A 16,320-nucleotide genomic window follows, 5' to 3' on the forward strand; every position below is an offset into this window, starting at 1 on the left:
GCTGTGCCTCGGTCCTCCCAACTCACTCTTCCAGCTGAGGCCCGGCCGCCCCAGGGCAGCTGTGCACGCCCAGCCCAGCCTCCCTGCCCTCCCCGCTCTCCAGCCCCCTCCCTGCACGACTCCTCCCCCTGCCCTGCTAGGCCCTGGTACTCCCGGCACGACACCCATCACACGGGGCTGCAAATGCCCGCTCACCCAAGGGCACAGGCCCCCTCGGGCTGGCCGCAAACCCGACCACACAGGAGGGGGTCTGAGAAAGTCTATCTCTACCTGAGGACAAAGAGGGCACCCAGTTCTGAGGAGCCCAAGAGCATTCTGCAGTGGGCAGTGCTACACACACACACACACACACACACACACACACACACACACACACCTTTCTAAAGACCCCGAGGGAATAAAGAGACTCTACCCTTCCGCTGAATTGGCCCGATTCGGTGTAGAACAGCAGGCAGCTCCTGGCTTCCTGCTCAGTATCCCCTTGGAGAAAGAACCTCAGGTGAGTTACCCACGAAACCCCACCACTCTCAGCTGTACAATGGGCACACCACTGCCCACCTAGTGGGGCTGCTGGCTGACTGAGTTAGACAGATGCTCAGAAAGAGAACGCTTCCCTTCCTCTGTCTGTCCTCTCCAGGAAAACCGAAATAAAAGCACTAAGAGTCACTCTGCTGTGAGCAAGCGAGACACAAGAAAGAAGAGGCCAGCTGTGTGGGGCAAGCCTGTTTCCTGACCTCACAGACTGCTTTCCGGGGCAGGAGAAGGGCCTGCACGAGTGAACAGCAGCTTACAACACACCTCGGAGCGCTGGCTGAGAACAGTGTGGAATAATCAGAGGCCACGACTTCCAGGAGGAGGTCAGGGAACGTCAGGCTGACAAGGGCCACCGGGCAGGAGCAGACCCGGGGGCTCCATCGACACCGAGCCCGGGCTCCGCCCAGTGCGGTCCTGCCACCCAAGTGCCAGGTGGCCCAGGTGGCCTGCACTCGGGGCACTGGCTGTTTGAGCCGCCGTCCTCCTGTGGGCAGCCCGATGCTAAGGCCACGTCCCTCAGCGTAACCAATGTCACAGAGAGTCGGCTTGTCAACTGCGGAACCGCCACAGGCCTTCGCTGCCATGACCAGCCTGGCGCTCGCCCCTGCACCCAGACACTAGGCTCCCCTCCCTGGCCTGCTACCGCCTCACCGCTGGGCCTTCCCATGGGCTCCGGCAACCGTGACCTTCCATCAACTGTCCGCGCCAACCTGCCGAACCCAGTGTGAAGTCCAGCACGGCCCACCCGGCTCTGGGTCAAGGCCCAAACAATGGTCCAGCCTCCGCAGGAGCCCTCCCCGCACCAGCAGTGACCCTACCATGTGCTGAGCCTTTGCCGTGTGCCGGGCACCGTGCTGGGGGTCATCGCGAGCCTCTGCTGTGTGATCCTCAACACGACCCAGGCGAAAGACGGTGGCACACGTCACCTCCACTTAGCGGAGAAGGGAAGGGCACGCAGCAGCCCCTCGGCCCCGGCCACACAGCAGGGACGGCTCAGAGAGGCAAACCCAGGCCTCCTGGGTGCACGCGCGTCGGCAAACATTCAGCAGCGTGTTTCTCACTCTAAGCACCGAGCCGTGCCTTCTGTCCCTATTTACCCTCGGTGTCTGCATCCCTGAGTGCCCTTTCTGCAGCCAGAGACACTCTGTGCCAGGCAAGGTGCTAGGTCTTCAAAACACACTTCGCGAGGAAGAAGCCTCGGCCTTTGAGGCCCTTGTGGTCTGGCGGGCATAGACAGGCACACGAACCAGGAAATCAGGCGAGGTAGGACACAGGCATGACGACATCTGCACAGGGAACAGCAGTGGCTCCTGGGACGCTCCTTGCTATCTCCCTCTGTCGCCCTCCACGCCCAGCACCCAGGCAGACACGCGGAGGGAGCCACTGAACGCCAGCTCCCCTTGAGAAGCGGCTCCATCACAGCGACTTCTCTTGCCAGCCGGGCCAGTGTCACCTAAAGCCCAGGTGAACACCGGACGGAACAGGCGGAGCATGTGTGCACGAGGAGGAGGCCTTCTGTGTCACGGGGAGGCCCCGGTGGGACTGGCAGAGACCCAACCGAACATTCATGTGGAGATAAGGACAGAGCTCTCGGCCGTCACAGGAAGCGGTGGTCCTCTGTCCCCCAGGGGCATCCAGGCTGTAGGGATCCACCCGGCTCTCGGCCACGGCCATCCTTAAAACCGCCATTAGCATCCAGACAGGTGCTGGGTGCAGGTAATTCCAGAGAATGCTTCACCGTCATTATTCCCCAGGCAGCTGGACGTCACTGTAAATCCATGAGGCTCAGAAAATCCTCGAATGAAGGCCCACACGACCGACAGGCACAGCCGTCACGAGGGGCATCTTTGTAATTCCTTTCTGGACCAAAGATCAGGCCTGCGGATGAGAAAAGGAAAAATCAATCTTGTTAGGATCATGGACCTAGGGCAGTAGTCATGTCATTCTTCCTTGCGTTTGACCCTCATATACTTAGAGGGGAGCTCGCCAAAAATAATGCCCTGCAGCTCTGATGCCCAGACAGACATGAGGCAGGATGCCCGGGGCCCTCAGGGAAGTGTCCCCTCACACAGGCACCAAAGACCTCACAGATCCAGAACTTTCTGCCACTTCGGGCTCCCCAGAACTACTCTGAGAGGGTAGAGGGTGCATCCATTATAAAGATGAGGAGAAAACAAACAAGAAGGAGTCGGCGGCTAGTTTAGAGCGTTGAGCGTGGGGCCAGCCAGGCACAGCCCTGAGTCCCCTGCACGGCTGCGAGGTCCTGGCCGGGAGCGGAGGCGGTGTGGGCTCAGCTGGTAGGAAGGAGCTCTTTGTTTGGTTTCTTTTTCAAGACAACCGCAACATTCTGGCACCGCTCCAGGCCTTGCCTGCACTGCAAGCTTCTTCGGGGCAGGGCCTGAGGCCTGTCCCTTTGGTTATTCACATATGCAGCCACTACTGACCGCCCGCTAGGTACCCAGGCCTGCTCTAGCTCCTGGAGATACTCCTGCCTCCCCAGCACAGTGGCCTGAAGTTATTCTAAAGGCAACTGAAGAACGCATGGCCCCAGGATGCAGAGGGCTGCGGGCTGGATGGTGGCTGCCACCCAGCCACTGCCCTGCAGAGGAGTGCCTACCCCTCGCCCGGCTAGAAGTTCTGGCCCCCCAGCCAATCTGGGACTCTGGGACTCCCGCCTCTCTGTTCCAGATAAGGAAACGGAGGCACACGCAAGGACCTGTGTCCCAACCGGTACGAGCAGAGCCTGAATCAGAGGCCAGCCTTCTCCCGAGTGTGGGCCCTGATCTGCTGCCCTGTGTTACCTCTGAGGACGCCTACCTGGAGCGACTGGACCTCAAACTTACTACCAGGCATCTCACATGCACAGAATCTGCGTTTAGTCCTGATCACAACTTTATCTGTTAGAGACTCTTCTCGTCCAGTTTGAGAGGTGAGAAACGTGAGGCCCAGACAGGTCAAACAACCTGCCCAAGGTCACACAGCTAGAAAAACCATACAACAAGGCTTTGAAAGCAGACAGTCCGGCTCTGAAGCCCATGACCTTGACCATGACAGCCATGGTCACTAACAGCAACCGCTCTCTTCCTGCAGTAACAAATTTTCAAATATGTGGTTGCATAAAACAACACAAATTCATGATCTTAGGGTTCTGGAGGTCAGAGGTCTAACACGGGGTCACCAAGCTAAAATCAAGGTGTTAGCAGGGTTTTTTCTGGTGGACGCTCTAGAAAAATCGTTTTCCTTGGCGTTTTCTAGCTTCCAGAGGCGGCTCTCGGATGCCTCGGCTGAGGGCTCCCTTCCTCCATCTTCACTACAGCACCACAGCATCTCTCGGACCCTGGACCCACCTGTATACCCCCTTCTCCAACCCGTCAGCCTCCTCATTCCACTCTCAAGGACCCCTGTGATGATACAGGGCCCATCCAGATGACCCGAGATCATCGTCCAGCTCACAGTCCAGAACTTCAGGCCTATCTACAAGTCTGTCTTCACGTGTAAGGAAACATCCTCACAAGTCCTTGGGACCAGGGCACAGACATCTTTTGGGGGACTATGATTCACAGCAACCGTGCCATCGGGGCTCTGTCCTCTGTTTTAAGCATTCTTCGGTGACCAGGGGTCACAGGGTGAGCTCCTCTTGTCCCATTCAAACCCACCTGACAAAGTGTTTCCCTGACACAGTATTTACACTCAAGAGAAAGACAGGTTCTAAAGGGATTTTGAGTAACTAAATATGAGCCCCTAAGAGAAATTCAGGATAGTGGTTAAGACATTTAAAGTTAAACTAATAAATTTACTAGCTATGTTACTTGGGGAAAATGGTTTTCAGCCTTAGTTTCCTCACCTGTAAAACGGGGGCAAATCACACCTCTCTGCTGTCTGCACAGAGGCCCCCTCGGATCCTCTGTGCCCCCCCCCCACTTGTTTTCTCTCTCTCTCTCTCTCAAAATAAATGAAGGAAGGAAGGGAGGGAGGAAGGAAGGAAGGAAGGAAGGAAGGAAGGAAGGAAGGAAGGAAAGAAAGAAAGAAAGAAAGAAAGAAAGAAAGAAAGAAAGAAAGAAAGAAAGAAAGAAAGAAAGAGAAAGAAGGAAGGAAGGAAGGAAGGAGAGAAGAGAGAGAGAGAGAGGGAGGGGGGAGGGAGGGAGGGAAGGAAGGAAGGAAGGAAGGAAGGAAGGAAGGAAGGAACGGAGGAAGAAAAAAAGAAAGGGAAAGAAAGAATCACCATAAAGCACTTGGCATGTTGCTGGGTACATATTAAGTGCTCAATTAGTCATTATTTTGTTTTGCAAATGAATGAGGCCTCCCGTGAGTGGAATGCAGCCTGTCCTGGGTCTCCTCACCTCCGCTCCTCAGCTCCCACAGGTACCGCCGAGAGCTGCCGGCCCGAGGAGCAGCCAGCAGCGGTGGGGCACCAGAATGACAGGGCCGGGGTCCTGGGGGCTGAGAGAGGCTGCTTCCAGCGGGAGGGGCAGTGACTTGCGGTATCAGCCCCAGTCAATGGCAGGGTAGAGGGCGAGGGACACAGTCTGTTAAATATTTACAGAGGCCCACGGGCAAGGCTGGAGCCAAGTGCGTTTCGTTGGGGACAAGCACATTAAAGCTCTGTCACCTGGGGAAGCATTATCACATGGTCTGCTGGGTTTCACTGCAGCCAAGCTGCGGACCCTCCCGGAGGAGGGGCAGCCCCGCCCCGCCACGGGCTTCACCCGCAAGAACTCGGAGCCCAGCACAGCGGACCCTGTCACATCACCCAACAGTAACGTCTCCCTGTTTGGGGAGCATTTTCATTTCCTCCGCTACGTAATTCCGTTCAAGGCGTTTGCTTCTGCTGTAACCAACGGGCCAAAAGATAAGAGTCGGTCAACACGCTGGCTTCTCACGCGGCGCTGGACAGATGATCTGGGACACTGGTTTGGAAGTATCCACGGAAACTGAACGGATGTATGTCCTGTGGCCCAGCAGCTCTGCACCCGCGTGTAAACTCACAGAAATGTCTTGGGGGCGCCTGGGTGGCTCCGGCCATCAAGCATCCATCTCTTGGATTCAGCTCAGGTCATGATCTCGTGGTTCGTGAGACTGAGCCCCTCATAGCTCTGCACTGATGGCACGGAGCCTCCTTGAGATTCTCTCTCTCCTTCTCTCTCTTCCTTCCCCTGCTTTCACTCTCTTTCTCTCTAAGTAAACTTTAAAAAAAAAAGAAAAGAAAAGAAAAGAAAGAGAAAGAGAAAGAAAGATACGCCTTTGGATGCTGCTGGCAGCACTATTCATAACAACCCCAAACCTCACACTGCACAAGTGTCCGTCAACAGTAGAAGGGACACATGCAGGGGCGCCTGGGTGGCTCGGTAGGTTAAGCGTCTGACTTCAGCTCATGATCTCACAGGTTGTGGGTTCGAGCCCCACATTGGGCCCTCTGCTGACAGCTCAGAGCCCGGAGCTGCTTCGGATTCTGTGTCTCCCTCCCTCTCTGCCCCTCCCCTGCTCTCACTCTGTCTCTCTCTCAAAAGTAAACATGAAAAAAGAATTACACACACACAAACACACACACACACACAGACAGGAATGTTACACTGTTACATTGTTACACAGCAATGAGAACAAGCCACAAACATAAGCCTGAGTGAAAAAAGCCACACTCCAGGGAGAGCCTGACGGTGTTATTTATATTAAACACATAAGCAGGTTAAACTAATCCATGCTGTGAGAAGTCAGGACTAGGTGATTCTGAGTGAGGGGGTCCTGAGTGAGGGGGAAGGGACAGTTAGTGACCAGAAGGCATCAGGACTGGCTCCAGAAACACGGGTGACATCCTGTTCACCGGGGTGCGGGCCGCACACACACGTGGCCAGGCGGCCCGGGTGCTGAGAGAGACGCATCATCGAACGCCTGTCACAGCCTGCTTAACATCCTCCTCACGTCTCCTGAGAAAGTGTGCAACTGGCACACCGCAGGCCCGGGCCCCGGCACCCACCAGCCCTCCTGCCCCTCCGGATGCAGCGGGCCCTGCCCCCGAGGGCACCTAGGGGAGCGCGTGGCAAAGAGACATGTCCTGACCTGGTGACTCGGCGTTCAGAGTTCGGCTTGCAAGCGCCCCATGAGAGAGCACCGCTCCCGCCCCGGCCCCTCGGCCCAACTCTCCTCCTCCACTGCCTCCGGGTGCCGTCAGGCCCTAATATGTCATTTCCTTCAGCCCCAACTATGTCATTTCCCTCTTGACTCCCCCAGTTCCACCAGCTGACCCCTGCAGTAGGCATTTTGAAGAAAAACAAGACATAGGCTGCCTCTATTTCCTCCCCATCACAGAGACAGAGAGAGAAAGAGAGAAAGCACCTTTGTACACCAGCACCCCTTAAATACAGACCCACACAGGGATGTTCTGGTAGCTGGAAGATTCCGGGTGTCCCGGGTTGGCTCAGAATGGTGAGCAGGGGTACAGGGCACAGGCTGCATAGAAGTCGGGTCAAGTGGTCCCCGACACCGCATGTGAGGGAACCGTGGTGGGAGATGGGGGGACGCGTGTCGGTGGTGTGCCTGGCTGCCTGCTGTCTCCCTTCCACAGCCGGGTCCCCTGGACTCTGAGGGTGTGCGCGCTCACTCGCTCTCGCTCGCTCTCTGTCCTCTCTGTCTTCTCTTGCAACAGTGAGCAGTCCTGTGGTACACGACTCAGCAGATGCTGCCTCGGGCGCCTCTGAAGGCCAGCCGCGGGCACGGCTCTGGCCAAAGCCGATAACAGCCGTTCTCGGCCGTGACGGTGCAGTCTGGAAAGTGCCCCAACTCTGGGCGTGCCCGCTGCCTCTTTCCTCAACACAGATGCCACAGAAGAGGGGTCCACTGTCTCTTTCCCTGATGAAGGGGGACGCAGCAATTCCTCGGGCCGTGCTCAGCTTCCATCCGTGATACCCGAGAGCCGGGCCTGTCCATCCTGCAAAGAGAAACCAAGGAGACGTGCTCCCGGAGCAAGTGGCAGCAGCCGTCCCGCTGACAGACTCGATTTTCGCTCCATTTCAGTTTCTCCTCCACGTGTGCTGGGAAGACACCGGTCAGCTGCTCCGGAATCCCCCAGCCTCCCAGCACCCGCTCCCCCGGCACACCCCCGATTCTCCAGTCAGAGGATGGGGGCCAAGATTGGGCTTTGCAGGCAAAACAAACCGGGGATGAATCGCAATGCTGTGGTCAGCCACTAGCCGTGGGCACACCTCATACGTTCTGTAACAGTGTTTCTTTGTCGGGGCACCTGGGGGCTCAGTCGGCTGAGTGTCAGACTTCGGCTCAGGTCTTGATCTCGCGGTTCGTCGGTTTGAGCCCCATGTCAGACTCTGCTGACAGCTCAGAGCCTAGAGCCTGCTTCAGATTCTCTCTCTCTCTCTGCCCCTCCCTGGCTTGCATTCTGTCTCTCTCTCTCTCTGTCTCTCTCAAAAATAAACATCAAAAAAAAATTTAAGTGTTTCTCTAAGGAATCGAAATGTATGTCCTCTGGGGTTCCTACGTGGATGAGAGACTGTATATAAGGACCTCACACACAGCTGCCCCCAGTGGGTTCACAACTCACATGGCGCATCCTGGATGCAACAGGATATGGCTGCTCTTCTCACCAGTCAGGCTGGAGAGGTGCAGAGTGAACCCAGGCCCGTTCACTAGTGTTAGTGAGTCTGACGATCCCGGGCCAGACACCCCGGGCTTACACAGGAGGGGCAAGGGAGCCCACCCAGAATGAGCCCTCCCACGGCCACGTACAATCACCTGCACTTGTAACGGAGCCCTGCTCACAGCTCCAAGGACGCTGATTAGAGCCAGTCTTTAAAAATGCTAGCATTCAGGTTGGGCCAGGCTCCAGAAGCCCTGTACGGTGCTTGGGAACTCGACATGAGCTTCCTAAGTGCTGGCTGGAAGAATGCCCGGGCGGCTCGGCCAGTTACATGTCGACTTCGGCTCAGGTCATGATCTTGCAGTTCATGAGTTCTAGCCCCACATGGGCTCTGTGCTGACCGAGCCTGGAGCCTGCTTCAGATTCTGTGTCTCCCTCTCTCTCTCTGCCCCTCCCCAACTTGTGCTCGGTCTCTCTCTCTCTCTCAAAAAATAAAAACATTAAAAAAAATAAGTGTTGGTTGGAATAATGCTGGAAATCACATCAATCAAGAAAGATAGGACCCTGCCTGCAGGGAGCTGCCAGGCTATCCCCAGAGAAGTGGAGACAGTACGCGTCCGTAAGTGAACATGCTGGGTGATGTCCAGGGGTGACAGTGGGGTGGCAGGAGCCAGGGCAGAGAAAGAGAGGCTGGGACATACTGAATGTGAGAGGCTCCTGCATCTCAGAGCAGAAGCAACCTCGTCCAAGGCTTGTCCAAGGGCACTGGCTGTATGAAGTCTTGTCACCTCAACAATGCTGTGCCGTGTGAAACCCATGTCCAAATGAGAACGGGTAGGCAAAGAGGGGGCTGAGATTTGAGCCCCACGCTTCTGCCTCCAGAGCCTTTTTGTTTAACCATAGGCTGTCCTGCCACAGAAGGGTTATGTAGGAAAGACTGGGGGCAGGGTGACAGGTTAAGAAGGTTCCAGAAGACAGAGATGGGGAAGCAAGAGCTAGTTGCTGGAAGGGTCAACGCACAAAGGCTCCCCAGGCATTGACAACATCCACAACCAGACTCTGAACAGAAAGGCCCAAGCCTGTCAGTAAATCCCAGTTCTCGCTATTTCTCCAGTAGGAGGTGCCCCACATTGCCCAGGACACGCCTCGCCAGGTGGATCCTCATCAGAGGGGTAGAGCGTCTGTCCGTGGCCTGGAGGTGTGACGTCTTCCCCATCTGGCTCAGGGCCACCATGACGGGAATGGGGAGGTAGTGTCCCCAAAGCCACGTGAGCCCTGACTGCCCCTCCCCACCCACAAGTGGGAGGGAAACCCGTGTGAGCAGGGCCAGGGAGCATGTAGGTCCTACAGGCCCACGAGGACGGAGGTCCCTGTCAGATCCAGGGAGACGACTGTCCCTGTGACAGGTCCCTGGGTTCCCTCACAATAACCTTCTGTGTCATTCGTAGACCAGGCTAGAGAGGAAGGGCAACAGCAATTTTAAGCGAGAGACAGAGAGACAGAGGCAAGCAGACAGACGGCAGGGGAGCGGATGCTTCGCCAAGCGGTGACCAGAGCTCCGTAGACAAACAGACCCAACGCCTACTAGGAGTTCCACTTCCTGAACCCACATCCGTGTCCGCCAAATGCGCCCTGCCTCGCAGAGCTGAGGGAAATCACAGTTGGCCTGTGTGACGCCCTCTCACGTAGTAGGTCCTCAATAAAAGAAAGCCTTCCGTGTACTCGGCGCACAGCCAACTCCTCTACAGCTTGAAGGTGATTCCGATACTGCAATGAGCTGAGAAAAGTCATGAATGCTCTCCTTCTACAAATAACAAAACTTCAGGCCTGGGAATGGTTCCCCCCCCCCTTTCCTTTTGTTTGCCTTTGCCCACAGAATCCCTCAGGGAAAGGTCATCAGATGCCCATGAACAAAGGGGGCAAAGTGCCCTGGACCCGAGCCACGAGCCACAGAAGGATGACTGGAGGAGGCAGCTCACAGAACAGCAGGACCTTCCCTCCAAGACTCAGAGGAAGAAAAGCCCCAGAGCGTGGATGTTCTCCCAGAAAGGAACTCTGAAGGAAACCCAAGACCTCCCATGGGGCCCTGTCTGCAAAAAGCTTCACATCTCATTTAAGAAAATGTGTCAATGAGAAGCCACATTGGACTACACCAACAAGCTGATGTCCGCGTGCCCTGGACCGTCAGGGAGCTCCACGCAGGACTGCGGCCGTTTCCACGGACGGATCACATGGGCCGAGAGGTATGCAAATTGAGAAGAAGGGCAAGGATGCTCAGGGTTGGGGCAAGGGATGAAAGCGGCATTTACTAATTGCCCAGCACAAAAGAGATCCCTTTTATTTCCCCACTTAATCCTCATTAATGATCACAACCCAAGGGTCAGGAGTCGGGTCCCAAAATTACAGAAATGGGGAGAAATGGCGAGCAGGCCCCTTGCCCAATGTCACACCACTCCCAGGGGGTGGAGTGGAGTCCAGGACCGTCAGCCGCACGCTCCCGCGGGGTCCAGCACTGCACCAAGTCCTCCTCCCTTGAGCACCTGGGTCACATTCTGGGGCCATAAGCTCCATTCCTCAACACAGAGCTCCCCACCTGGCGACCGTGCTGTACCTGCCCTTTCCCACACCCCACAGCTCCCACATCCCATAATCACCACCTTTGTTCCAAAAGCTCTTTAAAACCTGGATTAGCTGGGCTTCCGGGGAGGTCACGCTCTGACTCTGGAATGCACTTCTGACTTTACAGAAACCGGTCTTACTTCAAGCCACACAGGCACATGTCACTAAGTAAACTCGGGCCATCTACCTTGTCCCTGGAGCTGTGGGCAAAACTCAAAGCAGAGGGGGTGGGGCGGGAAGAAGAGACCACGGAACAGAAAACCAACAGGTAAACACAGGGCACATGAAGTCCATGCCGCCAGGCTGCCCCCCGAGTGCACCAGGCAGGGAGGGAGCCGCGTCACTCTGCCCGGGACCGCCGTGCGGAAGCCTAGCGGCTCGCACTTTGCTGTCGCCAGCACCCTCCCCCCCGAAGGTGAACTCCACTATTCCCATCTCACCAGCATTTGGGGGTCAGGAGCCACACAGAGTATACGGGCAACGCAAAGGCTACCTAGGGGAAGACAGGAGACAGGAGGGAGGGGAGAAGAGCAAACAAGTGCAATAAATAAGCAGCAGAAATTAAAATTCACCAAAAACATGTCAGAACAGTAGTTCAGAAAAGAAGCCTGACAGGGAACTCAAGTGTCCAGAGCTCCGTGGGAACTGGGTGGCATTCCGGCATTCATGGTGATGTCACACACACACACACACACACACACACACACACACCCTAAACAACAGTGTGTGTGTGTGTGTGTGTGTGTGTGTGTGTGTGTGTGTGTGTGTGTGAATTATTCATGTCTGCCAAGCTCCTTCAGGGCAACAGGAGCACAACTGGCTTCTCTGGCCCAGGGGGCCCCACGCCCGTGTCTCTAACACTCACCCGGGGGGCCTCCTCCAGTACAGATACCCACAGTCCACCACGGCAACGCCGGTCGGCAGGCCTAGGCTGGGGTGTGCTCCACAGGTCCCCGGGGGATGGGGGCTGGGGGCTGACGCAGGGGTGGAGAAGCCCCGTCCTAGGAGTGAGCACGCAGCCTGACGTGAGTGCCGTGAGCCAGAGACCATGACCTGCCCTGAGCCAGAGACCATCACCAATGCCCTCTGTGTCCCTACAGGGCTCCTGACACCCAGGGGCTTGGGCTGTCCTCACCCACCCCTTGGAGGTTGTCCTGTGTTGTATCCTGCAGATGGGCAGCCAGGGCCCACCAGGGGGCTTACCTGGGGACCCCGATCTAGACCGAGCGGAACCTAGAACCTAGAGAAAAGGAATATGTGCTCTCTAAACTTTGAAAATGTAAGGTGCTTTAGAGGAGAGGAAGGAAACGGAAAAGGAGAAAAGAAAAGGACCAGAGTACTAAGCCCTCAGTACTTGCCCCCTTGGCCATGCCTCCTGTGCTCCTGCAGTCTCGGTGGGCCCCAGGGAGCACGCAGGCTCATGGGCCCCAGGGAGCACGCAGCCTCGGTGGCCCCCAGGGAGCACACAGCCTCGGTGGCCCCCAGGGAGCACGCAGCCTCGTGGGCCCCTGGGAGCACGCAGCCTCGTGGCCCCCAGGGAGCACGCAGCCTCGGTGGCCCCCAGGGAGCACGCAGCCTCGGTGGCCCCCAGGGAGCACGCAGCCTCGTGGGCCCCAGGGAGCACGCAGCCTCGTGGGCCCCAGGGAGCACGCAGCCTCGGTGGGCCCCAGGGAGCTCGCAGCCTCGTGAGCCCAGGGAGCACGCAGCCTTGTGGCCCCTGGCTGCCACCAGTGCTAACAGTGGAGGAAAACCAGATTCAGGGGGCGGAGGAGGGGACCACGTGGGACTCTCCACAGTCACATGGCGAGCTGACGGAAAGATGTGACCATGACTGGAGCCCAGAGCTCTCTGTTCACCAGGCCCACAGGGCACTCCGCACGCTCGACACAGCTCCGCGTTCCTGGCCCCTCTCTTGTACGCACGCAGGCACCCAGAGGGTCACGTCCAGAGAGACACGCACAGTGAGAGCCCGCAGCGCCGGGCATATGCCAGCAGGAGACCTTCCTTTCGGAAGGGACAGGGTCACCCGACACATGTAATCACATCCCTTCCCTGTCTCAGACCTGCAGGATTAGTCATGGCCTCACCATCAGGCCAGAGGTGATGTCCACAGCTAACGTTACAGGGCTCAGGTTGGGGCAGCATGCACTCAGCGTCCCAGCCTGTCCCATCATACAGGGGACAAAACCACGACACCAATGACACAGGGGTAATAAGATGAACCGCGACTAAAGCCCCACGGTCCACGCTCTTAAACTTTCAGCCTCAGCTCTAACCACCTCTGCACTCTGGCCACACTGGGCATGTCACTCACTGACCCTCTTCTGGTCTCTGCTACTGCTGTGCCTCTAACCGGTCAGCCCTCTCGGCGAACTTCTACTCATCCTGCAAAGCCCTTTCCCTCCTCTTGTGCAGCCTTCCCTGTTCTCTCGTCATCTCTCTGTGACTCACAGCTGAATCCGCTGTTGCCCTTCCCCCAGTGTTCCCACGGTGTAGTGACGGACATGATATGGATCTTAAGTTCCAAGCTCTGGCCCATCCACTCCGCCCAGCCACCCAATATTCAGAACTGGGGTGCTCTGAAAGCATGCAGGCCTTATTTTCTCCATATCCCCGGCCCCACACTGAACTATCATTTCCATGTAGCCCTGGCCCAAGGACAGCAACCGTACGTACCATCCTTAAATTCTGTACCTCCCAGAACCCACCGCTGCAGATGCTCGATTAACATTCACACCGGATATTCATTTCCTGTGCTGCTTACAGTACTCAGCCAGAACGATGGAGACTGTTTCAAGGAAGAGATGGCAGAAAGATTCCAAAAGAAAAGTGGACGACGATGCTGAATCACCGGATTCCTCGAGGGAGTGGAGCAGAGACAGGCTCCAAGATTCTGGAAGGGAAACAGGGTTTCTGGATTCTGCATTCTGCCTCCATTATTCATTGAGCACCCCAGGAGGCTTAGTGAGCATTTTGAAGGTCTGCCTTCCTCCTCTGAAATTAACAACTGCCCTTACTTCACAGGGCCGGCCGGGAGGATAAAATGAGATAATCCATGCAAAATGCATGGCGGGCCCCTCACACACAGAAAGACTCAATAAATATCAGCCAATATTACTACCTCCCCCCGCCACCGGCAGCTCAATACATGAACATTAACCACCGGCATTTCCCAGCAGCCAACAATGCTCCGGAATGATAAACATATTCCCTACGCTTCCAGAAATTAAAAGGGGTCTCCTTCCTATCCGTTTTCCAAATGAGTTAAGGATGAGAAAGTGCCGTCCTTCAGTTAGTTCACTGCCACATACACTCAGGCGGTGCAGGTGAATGAATAAAAGGGAAACAAGGTATGTGTCACGGGCATTTCGAGAGTCTGCAAGGAGGAGCGTGTATGTGTATTCAGCCTGAACTTGCCTGCCTTTCCCTGGGGGGACACACCCGAGGCCAGAGGCAGACCCAGGTCTCCAGATGCCACAGGCACTGCCGGCTGGAGGTCTGCTGCTCCCTGTCCTTGACTAACCCGGGCAGGGAAGCCGAGCTGGCCAACACGGGCGAGCAGAGAGAGCAGACTGCGGCCGGGACAGCCGCTCAGCCGTGCGGCCGGGACAGCCGCTCAGCCGTGCAGCCGGGAGCAGATCAGACACCGCACAGGACTGTTCTGGACACTCCGCGCTCCCGGGTCTGGGTTCCTAGAATTTCAGGAGCAAAGGGGCGGGAATGGGGACAAGAAATGTAACTGAGCCCACACAGGACCGGTGACAGCCCTGGACATAATTTCATCAAGTCTCTCCCCAGATTCCCACGATGGCAGACAGGGGTGGCAGGTCCTTTCCCTCACGTGGGACCTTTGGAAATGGAAACGGTCAAGCGAGGGTTCCAAACCCGTGTTTTCTGACTCCTTCCATTAATGGTCTCTGCCAAAGGGCAGTGACGGCATTACAGGAAAAGGTCACCTGCTACTTTTGAAATCCTGTAGTGGTTGAGGTTGTTTTTCAAGGAGCGTATATTTTAAATACAATCCATAAAAAATACAGAGGTTTTGCTTGGTCGGGGTTTTTTTGTTTGCTTGCTTGCTTTTGAATCAGCATCTCACACTAGAACTTGTGGACATTCTTCTCCAGGTACCAGAACAGCTCGTGGCTACACGTTCAAAAGCACCAAAGAGCTGCATCCCAATCATTTTCTCTGCATGACAGGTATCCTGCCCGCACTGAGGGGCAGTCAGACACTGCAGCGGATTCTCGCGGACTCCTGCCAAGGGACAGATGAAGGTCGGGGGTCCTGGGCACCAGGAGGCCCGCACAGCCAGCTCCTGCAACAAGCCGCCCAAATGCACACCCGCCGCAGGAAGCAGCCTGCGCGCTGCTCACCCCAATCTACCTGGCCCTGCCCCCAGCCCCGTGAACTCACCAGCCAGGCCACAGGGACAAGGGGCAGTGCACGTTCTTCCCCTGCGATGGGAAAGGGCCACAGAACCAAAGTAACCTCTCTGACACCAAATTTCTTAAACTGCAAAACAAGCGCTGTGCATATGGCAGAGGCTCAAAGTCAACGCTTCCCCAAAACTCTTCCCCCGCAATGATCTGCATGACCCAACACAGAGGTGGTGTGGCAGTGTCGGGGCGGGGATGGGAGGGTTCTCGTTCCTCTTTGACTAACGTCTGTTTCGTTATACAAGTTTTCATGTCGCTGCCCCCCATCCCCACTCATCCTGAGGTCTGCCGAGGTCTGCGGTCCCTGGGAGCCCTCCTGGCACCCAATCAGCAGAAGGTTGTGGGCGCTAACACGAGGCTAAAACATAGATGGGGGCCATCTGCTGCAGAGCGCCAATTTCCAACACACAGCTCCTGGTGTGCCCTGGCCGAGCGAGCCCCCCCCACCAGCGTAACCACCTCTATGCATGTCCCATTTCTGCTGTCTCTTACTGTCTTTTCTTCCTTGTGGAGGCGGTAGACAGGGCACAGTGACGCGACCCACCTACACGGGGATGGGAGGTCAGTCTGAGAGGACAGGAATGGATTCAGCTTCGACCTATGGGCTTCCTACCCTTTCCGGTCACTGGGTGGAGGCAGAGGTGGGCGGGGGGAAGGGGAGACATGACAAGGCAGTTACAGGGTTAACAGGAAAAGGGGCACATGTGGCAACAAAAAGGGCTAACATTCCAGGGCACCAACCACGCACCAGGGCTCTGCCTGTATCACATTTAATCCTTGCCACAACCCAAGACATGTTCCCGTTACATATAAGGATGACGCCGAGGTCCAGGGATTCTAGGCTGCTTTCTCAAGATCCCCTAGCTGGTAAGGGGGAGAAGAAGGTTCCTCTGGCAGAAGAGGAGGTTTGCTTCAGCCAGAGCAGGCCCAATGAGGGTACCAGCTTCACAGGATACTTCTTCTCACTTCCATCGGCACTATCTACTAAGGAAGCGTCTACACTCACAGAGAAGGAATGGGCTCCTCCTCCTGTCCACCTTCTCCCCTCTGAAGGGGGCTGACCCTGTGTGAGTGACTGTCTCAGGAATTCAGGAATCCTTCTTTGCCTGGCCCCTCCCCATGGAGGCTAGGGAGGGCTTACGGGCT

General features: G+C 56.4%; 1 protein-coding gene across 10 annotated transcripts in view; it reads right to left on the bottom strand.

Annotated features, from left to right (window-relative positions):
• The window catches only part of LOC144231576 (uncharacterized), a 150,874-nt gene that overhangs the window by 85,174 nt on the left and 49,380 nt on the right, over window positions 1-16,320 (bottom strand). For 7 of the 10 annotated variants that reach the window (XR_013335096.1, XR_013335100.1, XR_013335098.1 and 4 more), the window contains exon 2: window positions 1,353-2,412. Coding sequence is in view for 1 of the 10 variants with exons in the window: in XM_077764069.1 (XP_077620195.1) it covers window positions 799-1,118 (320 nt within the window). In the remaining 9 variants the exon portion in view is untranslated. The other 3 variants (XR_013335109.1, XR_013335102.1, XM_077764069.1) reach the window with 3 other exon arrangements.

Source organism: Crocuta crocuta, unplaced genomic scaffold (genome assembly GCF_008692635.1).
Source record: "Crocuta crocuta isolate KB4526 unplaced genomic scaffold, BGI_CrCroc_1.0 scaffold260, whole genome shotgun sequence".
NCBI classification, from domain to species: domain Eukaryota; kingdom Metazoa; phylum Chordata; class Mammalia; order Carnivora; family Hyaenidae; genus Crocuta; species Crocuta crocuta.